Source organism: Salmo salar, chromosome ssa13, assembly GCF_905237065.1.
Source record: "Salmo salar chromosome ssa13, Ssal_v3.1, whole genome shotgun sequence".
NCBI lineage: Eukaryota > Metazoa > Chordata > Actinopteri > Salmoniformes > Salmonidae > Salmo > Salmo salar.
In genome coordinates this window covers 95655811-95668721 of record NC_059454.1, presented here as the reverse complement: position 1 = coordinate 95668721, position 12911 = coordinate 95655811, and the positions used below count along the sequence as shown (strand labels likewise).

Here is a 12911-nt window from a genome sequence, read left to right as displayed (position 1 = left end):
ATCTCATATAAGACAGGGTTAACACTATAAAGCTCACCATATGGCAGGTCAACTCCCCCTCCATCTCATATAAGACAGGGTTAACACTATAAAGCTCACCATATGGCAGGTCAACTCCCCCTCCATCTCATATAAGACAGGGTTAACACTATAAAGCTCACCATATGGCAGGTCAACTCCCCCTCCATCTCATATAAGACAGGGTTAACACTATAAAGCTCACCATATGGCAGGTCAACTCCCCCTCCATCTCATATTAGACAGGGTTAACACTATAAAGCTCACCATATGGCAGGTCAACTCCCCCTCCATCTCATATAAGACAGGGTTAACACTATAAAGCTCACCATATGGCAGGTCAACTCCCCCTCCATCTCATATTAGACAGGGTTAACACTATAAAGCTCACCATATGGCAGGTCAACTCCCCCTCCATCTCATATTAGACAGGGTTAACACTATAAAGCTCACCATATGGCAGGTCAACTCCCCCTCCATCTCATATTAGACAGGGTTAACACTATAAAGCTCACCATATGGCAGGTCAACCCCTCCATCTCATATAAGACAGGGTTAACACTATAAAGCTCACCATATGGCAGGTCAAATCCCCCTCCATCTCATATAAGACAGGGTTAACACTATAAAGCTCACCATATGGCAGGTCAACTCCCCCTCCATCTCATATTAGACAGGGTTAACACTATAAAGCTCACCATATGGCAGGTCAATCCCTCCATCTCATATAAGACAGGGTTAACACTATAAAGCTCACCATATGGCAGGTCAAATCCCCCTCCATCTCATATTAGACAGGGTTAACACTATAAAGCTCACCATATGGCAGGTCAAATCCCCCTCCATCTCATATAAGACAGGGTTAACACTATAAAGCTCACCATATGGCAGGTCAACTCCCCCTCCATCTCATATTAGACAGGGTTAACACTATAAAGCTCACCATATGGCAGGTCAACTCCCCTCCATCTCATATAAGACAGGGTTAACACTATAAAGCTCACCATATGGCAGGTCAACTCCCCCTCCATCTCATATAAGACAGGGTTAACACTATAAAGCTCACCATATGGCAGGTCAACTCCCCCTCCATCTCATATAAGACAGGGTTAACACTATAAAGCTCACCATATGGCAGGTCAACTCCCCCTCCATCTCATATAAGACAGGGTTAACACTATAAAGCTCACCATATGGCAGGTCAACTCCCCTCCATCTCATATAAGACAGGGTTAACACTATAAAGCTCACCATATGGCAGGTCAACTCCCCCTCCATCTCATATAAGACAGGGTTAACACTATAAAGCTCACCATATGGCAGGTCAACTCCCCCTCCATCTCATATTAGACAGGGTTAACACTATAAAGCTCACCATATGGCAGGTCAACTCCCCTCCATCTCATATAAGACAGGGTTAACACTATAAAGCTCACCATATGGCAGGTCAACTCCCCCTCCATCTCATATAAGACAGGGTTAACACTATAAAGCTCACCATATGGCAGGTCAACTCCCCCTCCATCTCATATTAGACAGGGTTAACACTATAAAGCTCACCATATGGCAGGTCAACTCCCCCTCCATCTCATATAAGACAGGGTTAACACTATAAAGCTCACCATATGGCAGGTCAACTCCCCCTCCATCTCATATTAGACAGGGTTAACACTATAAAGCTCACCATATGGCAGGTCAACTCCCCCTCCATCTCATATAAGACAGGGTTAACACTATAAAGCTCACCATATGGCAGGTCAACTCCCCCTCCATCTCATATAAGACAGGGTTAACACTATAAAGCTCACCATATGGCAGGTCAACTCCTCTCCATCTCATATAAGACAGGGTTAACACTATAAAGCTCACCATATGGCAGGTCAACTCCCCCTCCATCTCATATTAGACAGGGTTAACACTATAAAGCTCACCATATGGCAGGTCAACTCCCCCTCCATCTCATATAAGACAGGGTTAACACTATAAAGCTCACCATATGGCAGGTCAACTCCCCCTCCATCTCATATTAGACAGGGTTAACACTATAAAGCTCACCATATGGCAGGTCAACTCTCCCTCCATCTCATATTAGACAGGGTTAACACTATAAAGCTCACCATATGGCAGGTCAACTCCATCTCATATTAGACAGGGTTAACACTATAAAGCTCACCATATGGCAGGTCAACTCCCCCTCCATCTCATATAAGACAGGGTTAACACTATAAAGCTCACCATATGGCAGGTCAACTCCCCCTCCATCTCATATTAGACAGGGTTAACACTATAAAGCTCACCATATGGCAGGTCAACTCCATCTCATATAAGACAGGGTTAACACTATAAAGCTCACCATATGGCAGGTCAACTCCCCTCCATCTCATATTAGACAGGGTTAACACTATAAAGCTCACCATATGGCAGGTCAACTCCCCCTCCATCTCATATAAGACAGGGTTAACACTATAAAGCTCACCATATGGCAGGTCAACTCCCCCTCCATCTCATATTAGACAGGGTTAACACTATAAAGCTCACCATATGGCAGGTCAACTCTCCCTCCATCTCATATTAGACAGGGTTAACACTATAAAGCTCACCATATGGCAGGTCAATCCCTCCATCTCATATAAGACAGGGTTAACACTATAAAGCTCACCATATGGCAGGTCAACTCCCCCCTCCATCTCATATTAGACAGGGTTAACACTATAAAGCTCACCATATGGCAGGTCAACTCCCCCTCCATCTCATATAAGACAGGGTTAACACTATAAAGCTCACCATATGGCAGGTCAACTCCCCCTCCATCTCATATAAGACAGGGTTAACACTATAAAGCTCACCATATGGCAGGTCAACTCCCCCTCCATCTCATATTCGACAGGGTTAACACTATAAAGCTCACCATATGGTAGGTCAACTCTCCCTCCATCTCAAATTAGACAGGGTTAACACTATAAAGCTCACCATATGGCAGGTCAACTCCCCCTCCATCTCATATAAGACAGGGTTAACACTATAAAGCTCACCATATGGCAGGTCAACTCCCCCTCCATCTCATATTCGACAGGGTTAACACTATAAAGCTCACCATATGGCAGGTCAACTCTCCCTCCATCTCATATTAGACAGGGTTAACACTATAAAGCTCACCATATGGCAGGTCAACTCCCCCTCCATCTCATATTAGACAGGGTTAACACTATAAAGCTCACCATATGGCAGGTCAACTCCCCCTCCATCTCATATAAGACAGGGTTAACACTATAAAGCTCACCATATGGCAGGTCAACTCCCCCTCCATCTCATATAAGACAGGGTTAACACTATAAAGCTCACCATATGGCAGGTCAACTCCCCCTCCATCTCATATAAGACAGGGTTAACATTATAAAGCTCACCATATTGCAGGTCAACTCCCCCTCCATCTCATATTAGACAGGGTTAACACTATAAAGCTCACCATATGGCAGGTCAACTCCATCTCATATAAGACAGGGTTAACACTATAAAGCTCACCATATGGCAGGTCAACTCCCCCTCCATCTCATATTAGACAGGGTTAACACTATAAAGCTCACCATATGGCAGGTCAACTCCCCCTCCATCTCATATAAGACAGGGTTAACACTATAAAGCTCACCATATGGCAGGTCAACTCCCCCTCCATCTCATATTAGACAGGGTTAACACTATAAAGCTCACCATATGGCAGGTCAACTCTCCCTCCATCTCATATTAGACAGGGTTAACACTATAAAGCTCACCATATGGCAGGTCAACTCCATCTCATATTAGACAGGGTTAACACTATAAAGCTCACCATATGGCAGGTCAACTCCCCCTCCATCTCATATAAGACAGGGTTAACATTATAAAGCTCACCATATTGCAGGTCAACTCCCCCTCCATCTCATATTAGACAGGGTTAACACTATAAAGCTCACCATATGGCAGGTCAACTCCATCTCATATAAGACAGGGTTAACACTATAAAGCTCACCATATGGCAGGTCAACTCCCCCTCCATCTCATATTAGACAGGGTTAACACTATAAAGCTCACCATATGGCAGGTCAACTCCCCCTCCATCTCATATAAGACAGGGTTAACACTATAAAGCTCACCATATGGCAGGTCAACTCCCCCTCCATCTCATATTAGACAGGGTTAACACTATAAAGCTCACCATATGGCAGGTCAACTCTCCCTCCATCTCATATTAGACAGGGTTAACACTATAAAGCTCACCATATGGCAGGTCAACTCCATCTCATATTAGACAGGGTTAACACTATAAAGCTCACCATATGGCAGGTCAACTCCCCCTCCATCTCATATTAGACAGGGTTAACACTATAAAGCTCACCATATGGCAGGTCAACTCCCCCTCCATCTCATATTAGACAGGGTTAAGACTATAAAGCTCACCATATGGCAGGTCAACTCCCCCTCCATCTCATATTAGACAGGGTTAACACTATAAAGCTCACCATATGGCAGGTCAACTCCCCCTCCATCTCATATAAGACAGGGTTAACACTATAAAGCTCACCATATGGCAGGTCAACTCCCCCTCCATCTCATATAAGACAGGGTTAACACTATAAAGCTCACCATATGGCAGGTCAACTCCCCCTCCATCTCATATAAGACAGGGTTAACACTATAAAGCTCACCATATGGCAGGTCAACTCCCCCTCCATCTCATATAAGACAGGGTTAACACTATAAAGCTCACCATATGGCAGGTCAACTCCCCCTCCATCTCATATAAGACAGGGTTAACACTATAAAGCTCACCATATGGCAGGTCAACTCCCCCTCCATCTCATATAAGACAGGGTTAACACTATAAAGCTCACCATATGGCAGGTCAACTCCCCCTCCATCTCATATAAGACAGGGTTAACACTATAAAGCTCACCATATGGCAGGTCAACTCCCCCTCCATCTCATATAAGACAGGGTTAACACTATAAAGCTCACCATATGGCAGGTCAACTCCCCCTCCATCTCATATAAGACAGGGTTAACACTATAAAGCTCACCATATGGCAGGTCAACTCCCCCTCCATCTCATATAAGACAGGGTTAACACTATAAAGCTCACCATATGGCAGGTCAACTCCCCCTCCATCTCATATAAGACAGGGTTAACACTATAAAGCTCACCATATGGCAGGTCAACTCCCCCTCCATCTCATATAAGACAGGGTTAACACTATAAAGCTCACCATATGGCAGGTCAACTCCCCCTCCATCTCATATAAGACAGGGTTAACACTATAAAGCTCACCATATGGCAGGTCAACTCCCCCTCCATCTCATATAAGACAGGGTTAACACTATAAAGCTCACCATATGGCAGGTCAACTCCCCCTCCATCTCATATAAGACAGGGTTAACACTATAAAGCTCACCATATGGCAGGTCAACTCCCCCTCCATCTCATATAAGACAGGGTTAACACTATAAAGCTCACCATATGGCAGGTCAACTCCCCCTCCATCGAATGCTGAGACAATGCTCGCTACCTCATTTATATTTTCCTCTGGTTCACAATATCTTTTCATATGGATGGTGATGCATGTCAGTCTCGATTTAGAATAAATGCATTGAAAGAAAGTGATGCCTACCAGTGTTGATCTAGACTTGAATGCAGAGAGAATGTGAAGCAATTCAGAGTTAGACGGACAGACATAATTGCAGAAAGAGATGGAAAGAGAGAACGGATAGAGTTAAATGAAGGACCAGAATTTTTCCTGATAAGATCACATAGTCAGGAAAATCTTGGGGCCCAAATAATGAGGGATAGAAAGAGGTAGGGAGTGTGTGTGTCAGCCTGCTGAGTGTCCCTGTGTGTGTGTGTGTGTGTATCTGTCTGTCGGTGTGTAGACAACCAGGACCCGTCGTTGAACAGTCTGTCAGTGATGACGGCCCAGGACCCCAGGAGCACCATCTCTCATGACTCCCGCTCCCAGCAGAGTGGCCAGAGTGGCTGGATCAACACCTATCCTCTGTCCTCCGGCATGTCCACCGCCTCCAAGAAGTCTGGTAACACAACACACACGCAATGCACACACACACACACACACACACACACACACACTGAGATCTGACCATGTCCTTTCTGTCCCCAGGCCTGTCTAAGAAGAGTAACAGAGGGACTCAGCTCCATAAGTACTACATGAAGCGTCGGACCCTGCTGCTGGCCTTACTGGTGAGCCCTAGAGGGGATTTTTACTGTGGAAGGTTTCATTTTTTTGGTTGACATTCTGGAGACCTTGACAAAGACATTACCATTGACTCTCCCTCCTTGCTATTCAATTACATTTTGTTGCTAGGACTGACGTCCCCTCTTCCCCCCTCCCCCCCCTCTTCCCCCCTCCCTAGGCCAGTGAGATTGAGAGGTTGACGACCTGGTACAACCCTCTGTGCACCCAGGAGTTGGCCATCGCTACAGAACAGTCAGTGGAGACCAGCATCGCCAACTGGAGGTCCAAGTACATCAGCCTCAGTGAGAAACAGTGGAAAGACAACGTCAACCTGGCCTGGGGTATATCTCCTTACCTGGCTATGCAGCTACCTGCCAGGTACACACAGTCTCACACATACACCCTGGTTAGAAGTTTTTGGGGAAAAGCTTTGGATTCATTCCACCTCTAACTTTTGTTGTCATGGTTAAGAACGGCGTTTGGGTTAACCCTCTCGTGTCTGTGTGTTCAGGTTTAAGAATGATGTGATCGTGGCTGAGGTGACCCGGCTGGTAAGGCTGGACCCTGGAGTGGTCAGCGACGTACCTGAGGCCGTCAAGGTGAGTCACTGTTGAACTACAGGTTATCTGCAACACAGGAGTGGCCAATGCTTATGATACCTCAAATAGGTTTTCTATGAAAGACGTGTTTTTTTTTATCTCAGAACCACACGGTTCAGGATTAAAAGTGATGGTGTTTCTAATTGAAAGTTCTTTGTCAATTTACCAAAATGTATTTCTGTTTTCCAGTTCCTGGTGACATGGCACACTATTGATGCAGATTCTCCAGAGCTGAGTCATATCCTGTGTTGGGCTCCTGCAGACCCTCCCACCGGCCTGTCCTACTTCTCTTCCATGTACCCCCCGCACCCCCTCACTGCTCAGTATGGGGTCAAAGTACTACGGTCTTTTCCTCCGGTACGACACACACTTCATACACACACACACACTATGGCCGTTTGCTCTGGTACGAAACACACACACACACACTATACCGTCACTAATCTATCTCAATCTCTAGGATGCCATCCTGTTCTACATTCCTCAGATTGTTCAGGCCCTGCGCTATGACAAGGTGAGTGACACTACATTTAACTAGCTGCTGCATTTCTACATTACCGTGTGTGTTTGGTTTTACTATCGTTGTGGGGAACAGAAGTCCTAACAAGGATAGTAAAGCAAGTACCATTTGGACAGGTGGGGATATTTTACCACTAGGAAAAATGCTACTTTAGAGGTCAGGGTTAGCTGAAGGTGTAGGGGTAAGGAAAAATAGGGTATCAATTGTTTAGTAAAACAAGTGTGTGTGTGTGTGTATTTGATTGGCAGATGGGGTATGTGAGGGAGTACATCCTGTGGGCGGCCCAGAAGTCTCAGCTGTTGGCCCACCAGTTCATCTGGAACATGAAGACTAACATCTACCTGGACGAGGAGGCACACCATAAAGACCGTGAGACTCATACCTACACACTCTCACACTCACACACTTACCACTCCGCACACTGTCGCTTCCCTCCTCTCTCTTCCTCCTCTCTCTTCCCTCTCCCTCTGTGTAGCCGACATCGGGGATCTGTTGGAGGAGATGGTAGAGGAGATAATAGGTGCTCAGTCTGGTGCAGCTAAAGACTTTTTCCAGAGAGAGTTTGACTTCTTCGACAAAATCACCAACGTATCTGCCATCATCAAGTAAGACTAACACCCAATCAGAACTCCAGTCCCGATATAGTCCACTACTGTCTACCAATTAGTTTCTGGATATTAAAGTGTTGGTGTTTTTATTAGGCCCACCCCAAAGGGAGATGAGAGGAAGAGGGCCTGTCTCAAAGCTCTGTCTGACATCAAAGTCCAGCAAGGTAACATCTGCTAGGAGAGGTCTGTGGGTGCAGGGGCATGTTTGAGCACAGTGAGGTGTATGTGAATAGTTATTTGTGTTATGTGGCAGCAGTAGTCACTGTGTGTGTCTGTCCATCTCCTCCCCCGGTGGCCATCCTCCAGGCTGCTACCTGCCCAGTAACCCAGAGGCCATCGTGTTGGACATCGACTACAAGTCTGGAACACCCATGCAGAGGTACTCACTCACTGATTTTATTCATTTGATTCATTTCATGCCTGACAACGACCTTCCAGTTGAAACGTTGCAATAAAGTACACAGGAGTGTTCAATGGTGTGCGGATATCTATTCCTTTCTGCTATTTTAAAACCTGAATAGAAACCCTTCTCACAGGATCTATGTCTGCTGTCTCCGGTCTCTCCCAGTGCTGCCAAGGCCCCGTACCTGGCTAAGTTCAAGGTGAAGCGATGTGGGGTCAGTGAGCTGGAGAAAGAGGGTCTGCGTTGTCAGACTGACTCCCAGGACGTGGAGTCGGGTGAAGATGTAGCTCGCAGGATCGTCTGGCAGGCCGCCATCTTTAAAGTGGGAGACGACTGCAGACAGGTAGGATAGATAGACCAACACAGCGCGCACACACACACCACAAGCATATTTTACATACTCAGCACTTATAAACTATCAGCATTTTTTTGTATTTTCTTTTCCTCTCTCTTTCTCTCTCAACCTCTCCCTCCCTCCCCAGGACATGCTGGCTCTCCAGATCATTGGTCTGTTTAAGAACATCTTCCAACTTGTGGGTCTGGACCTGTTTGTGTTTCCCTACAGAGTTGTGGCTACCGCCCCTGGGGTATGTACACTTATCCCCTACACCGGGGCCAGGCAGCTAGATTCAGTCGCAGGCCCATTTTTCTTGGGAGTGAATGGTTCAGGGGTCCAGGGAAAATGTTATTATAATAATTTGTACACTGAAAATTGACCAACTATGCCCAAAAAGATATTCGTATTTCCAAATACAATAATTTCATACCTTGATTACATTGAGACACGATCACATGTTTCTTTTTGTATTTGTAGGAATACTTGGACAGATTTTCTAAATTAAACTCATTTTTAGCTTAATTCCTGGTGATTTTAGTCTTGAGCAGAAACTAAAATCCCCACTGTTTTGGGTGGGGGCATAATTACTAGCGGGCAGGTTTTGGCCCACGGGCAGCCTGTTACCGTCCTCTACCCTACCTCCTATACCCTAACCCCCTGCATCCTAATCTTTATTAAACCTTTAATCTTTGTCTTGTTCTGTGCAGTGTAGCATCACAGTAATGGTTTTCCTGTCTCCATGTCCAGTGTGGTGTGATTGAGTGTATCCCAGACTGTAAATCCCGTGACCAACTGGGCAGACAGACAGACTTTGGGATGTACGACTACTTCAGAAACCAGTATGGAGATGAGTCCACTCTGGCCTTCCAGAAGGTGAGATGACTGTGCTGTCCTATGACCCCTAAACTCTGACCCCTGACCTGATCCTCGTCTGTGACATTATTCTTAATTAATCAGGAATTCAGGATTATTAAAAAAAGATAAATACTCTTGAGTACATACAGTATGTCATTCAAATAGATCTGTTGCCTTAATAAACATAGGTCAACTCTTTGACTTGACCAACATGGTTTATACAAGGTACTTCCTAATCTCTCCCTCTCTTTCCCCTCCTCTCCAGGCGAGGTATAACTTCATCCGTAGTATGGCTGCTTACAGCCTGCTGCTCTTCCTGCTACAAATCAAAGATAGACACAACGGGAACATCATGCTGGACAGCAAGGGACACCTCATCCACATAGGTAAAAATCATCCACATTGGTACACAATCAACCATCCTTAACCTCGTCCGAAACATCATCCACATAGGAACACGACCATCCTTAACCTCATCCAAAACATCATCCACACAATCAATCATTAATTTAATACAGCAATGGTGGAAATCTTTTATCTCTTTGTGACAATAAATGTATGAATTGAATTTATAATAGTTGTCTAAAACAGCATCTGCTTTCAGACTTTGGCTTCATGTTTGAGAGTTCTCCTGGTGGTAACCTGGGCTGGGAGCCAGACATCAAGCTGACTGATGAGATGGTGATGATCATGGGAGGCAAGATGGAAGCCACTCCCTTCAAATGGTTCATGGAGCTGTGTGTCAGGGGGTACCTGGCCGTCAGGTAAGAGTGTGTGGGTGGGGTCTCAATCATATTTGCATCTAAACGGTCTTTCTGTGGGTTAATTGTGTTTTTGTTACCTCTCTCAGGCCCTACATGGATGCAGTGGTGTCTCTGGTCACTCTGATGCTGGACACTGGACTACCATGCTTCAGAGGACAGACCATCAAACTGCTCAAGTCAGTACATCAATAAACCACATGGGAGCATAAATTAGGTCGTGCCAAGTCTCGTGACCATTTCTGACCATGTCTGTGTTCACAGGCAGCGGTTCAACCCCAGTATGAGTGAGAAGGAGGCGGCTGCTTTCATCATCAAGGTCATCCAGAGCTGCTTCCTCAGCAGCAGGTAACACCAATGGCCCTGTACCATCCCAGTCTCTCGCTCCTTTCCTGACGCCTATGGCCCCAACTCGGCCACAGGAAATATCCATAATGCTAACTACCTGTCTATATACACATGCTGACTGTCTGTTTTCTGTCTTTCCTCAGGAGCAAGACCTATGATATGCTTCAGTATTACCAGAACCAGATCCCATACTGAAGACCTGCTGCAGTATTATCACATACTGGGACCTGTCTGATATGAGTTCTTATTCCCTATATAGGCAGTAACCTCTTCTTTAGACTATGTAAGGTCAGAGGTTGTCCTATATACAAAGTAATTATCCTCGGCTTGCTAGCCAGCTAGCGTCCAGCAACTTATGCACTTTATAGATCGCTGTATTTCACCCACCTGATTGGACCCTGATCAAGAGCTGTTATGCTAGACTAGAGAAATCACACTAACCAATCAATCAACTAAACAACCAATCACACAACCTGTAACTGAACTCCAATACAATCAGCAAATCCCACGATCATAATACATATCATGTATCAATGTCTTGATGCAATCACATAGTGAGTGTGAGTGTCCCCGTCCTGTAGTCAAAAAGCGATGAGGACATATTTTCTCTGGGGACATTTCTAATGGTTGGAGCTGGTGACTATATCTGTCTCGAGTCAGTCACATACTGTGTGTGTATCCGCTCCAAGGTTGGTGGGTCCAGTACAGAATAAACCAGTTGTTTACCCACTAACTCTGCATGTCTCATGACCAGATCTTCTAGTAGTAACATGGATTTAATAGCGTTCTTAAACAGGTGTGTGAGAGATATGTTTGGAGCCATTCCTCTTTCTGCACAAAGAAAGATTTTATTCACCTTCAATCCTGTACTTGAATCTCCAGGATTTGTGTTTAGTATTACGATGGTGGTGGTGATTTTACAATGACGATGAAGACCCAAAAAGCCATTTCTCTAAACCTTGGCACAAACAGATGGGTAGTATTACATGACAACTATACTCCTCTGATGTTATGCTAGATGTTACCTTCTTAATGTGTGTCAACATATGAGATTGCTGTAATAATCTCTTCAGAAACCCTTCTGTTTATGAAGATATTTTACTTGGTAGTCTGTAAAGATAATTCATCTTACATCTATCATTTTAGATTAGATGGTATTATTTTTGATCTGAATGGATATGTTGTAATTATTATTTTACTTAGGGTATTTCATCTTAAACATCCATGTATGTATTACAGAGAACGTTTGTAATATAATGTGGGCGGCAGGGCAGCTAGCGGCCAGTAACCGAAAGGTCGCTAGTTTGAATGCCCGAGCTGACTAGGTGAGGTATCTACCGATGTGCCCATGAGCAAGACACTTATCCATAGTGACTTACAGGAGCAATTGGGGTTAAGAGTGTCTGCTAAATTAGTAATAATGGACATATGAAGTATATTATGGCGTACTGTATTTCAGGGCTCTACAGTGTAACCATTTTACTTACATATGCGCGTAAATGTTGTGCTGTGTGACCTGGAGTTTTTAATGTAGGTGTACCAGTGCACCTAGAAAAATGTAAAGGATTCTAGCTTTAATAATTCAAATATTTTTCATTGTGCGTATTAATTTCTTTGTGTGCTTACATTTTTCAACTTTGGTGCACACATGTTCATGGTAAAAAAAAATCAGTGTTCAGAGCTCTGTACTGTAGGTTGTAATGGCTAACAGGACATGCATTTCACACCAATGGGATGATAAAGAGCTGTTCCATTACTAGTCTTTTTATTGGACTGTTGTATTGTGATAAAGTACTGAACCATAAACCCCAGTTCATGTGAGTGTCATTTTATCTATAATGAACAAAAATAGAAATGCAACAATTAATGGTTTTACTGAGTTAGTTTATATAAGGAATTCAGTCAATTGAATTAAATTCCTTAGGCCCTAATCTATGGATTTCACATGACTGGGCAAGAGCTCAGCCAAGGGTGGGCCTGGGAGGGTTGTAGGCCCACCCACTTGGGAGCCAGGACCAGCCAATCAGAATGAGTTTTTCCCCACAAAAGGGCTTTGTTACAGACAGAAATACTCCTCAGCACACACACCCTCCCCCGTCAGACTATCCCGCAGGTGAAGCCAGATGTGGAGATCCTGGGCGGGCATGGTTACACGTGGTCTTCGGTTGTGAGGTCGGTTGGACATACTGCCAAATACTCTAAAACGACGTGAGGTGACTTATGGTAGAGAAATTAACATTA

The 12911-nt window shown here is 44.7% G+C and overlaps 1 protein-coding gene across 2 annotated transcripts in view; it reads left to right on the top strand.

Annotated features, from left to right (window-relative positions):
* pi4kab (phosphatidylinositol 4-kinase, catalytic, alpha b) overlaps nt 1–12476 on the top strand; it is a 123306-nt gene extending 110830 nt beyond the window's left edge. For both annotated transcript variants that reach the window (XM_045692454.1, XM_045692453.1), the window contains 18 exons: nt 5920–6078; nt 6165–6244; nt 6418–6617; nt 6751–6838; nt 7028–7195; nt 7299–7352; nt 7607–7727; nt 7834–7963; nt 8060–8130; nt 8273–8345; nt 8535–8712; nt 8852–8956; nt 9454–9579; nt 9827–9947; nt 10166–10325; nt 10412–10501; nt 10587–10670; nt 10814–12476. In XM_045692454.1, the coding sequence (XP_045548410.1) occupies nt 5920–6078; nt 6165–6244; nt 6418–6617; nt 6751–6838; nt 7028–7195; nt 7299–7352; nt 7607–7727; nt 7834–7963; nt 8060–8130; nt 8273–8345; nt 8535–8712; nt 8852–8956; nt 9454–9579; nt 9827–9947; nt 10166–10325; nt 10412–10501; nt 10587–10670; nt 10814–10865 (2060 nt within the window). In that variant the 3' untranslated portion in view covers nt 10866–12476. The remainder of the gene's footprint in view (nt 1–5919; nt 6079–6164; nt 6245–6417; nt 6618–6750; nt 6839–7027; nt 7196–7298; nt 7353–7606; nt 7728–7833; nt 7964–8059; nt 8131–8272; nt 8346–8534; nt 8713–8851; nt 8957–9453; nt 9580–9826; nt 9948–10165; nt 10326–10411; nt 10502–10586; nt 10671–10813) is intronic.
* Nucleotides 12477–12911: the final 435 nt, after the last annotated feature.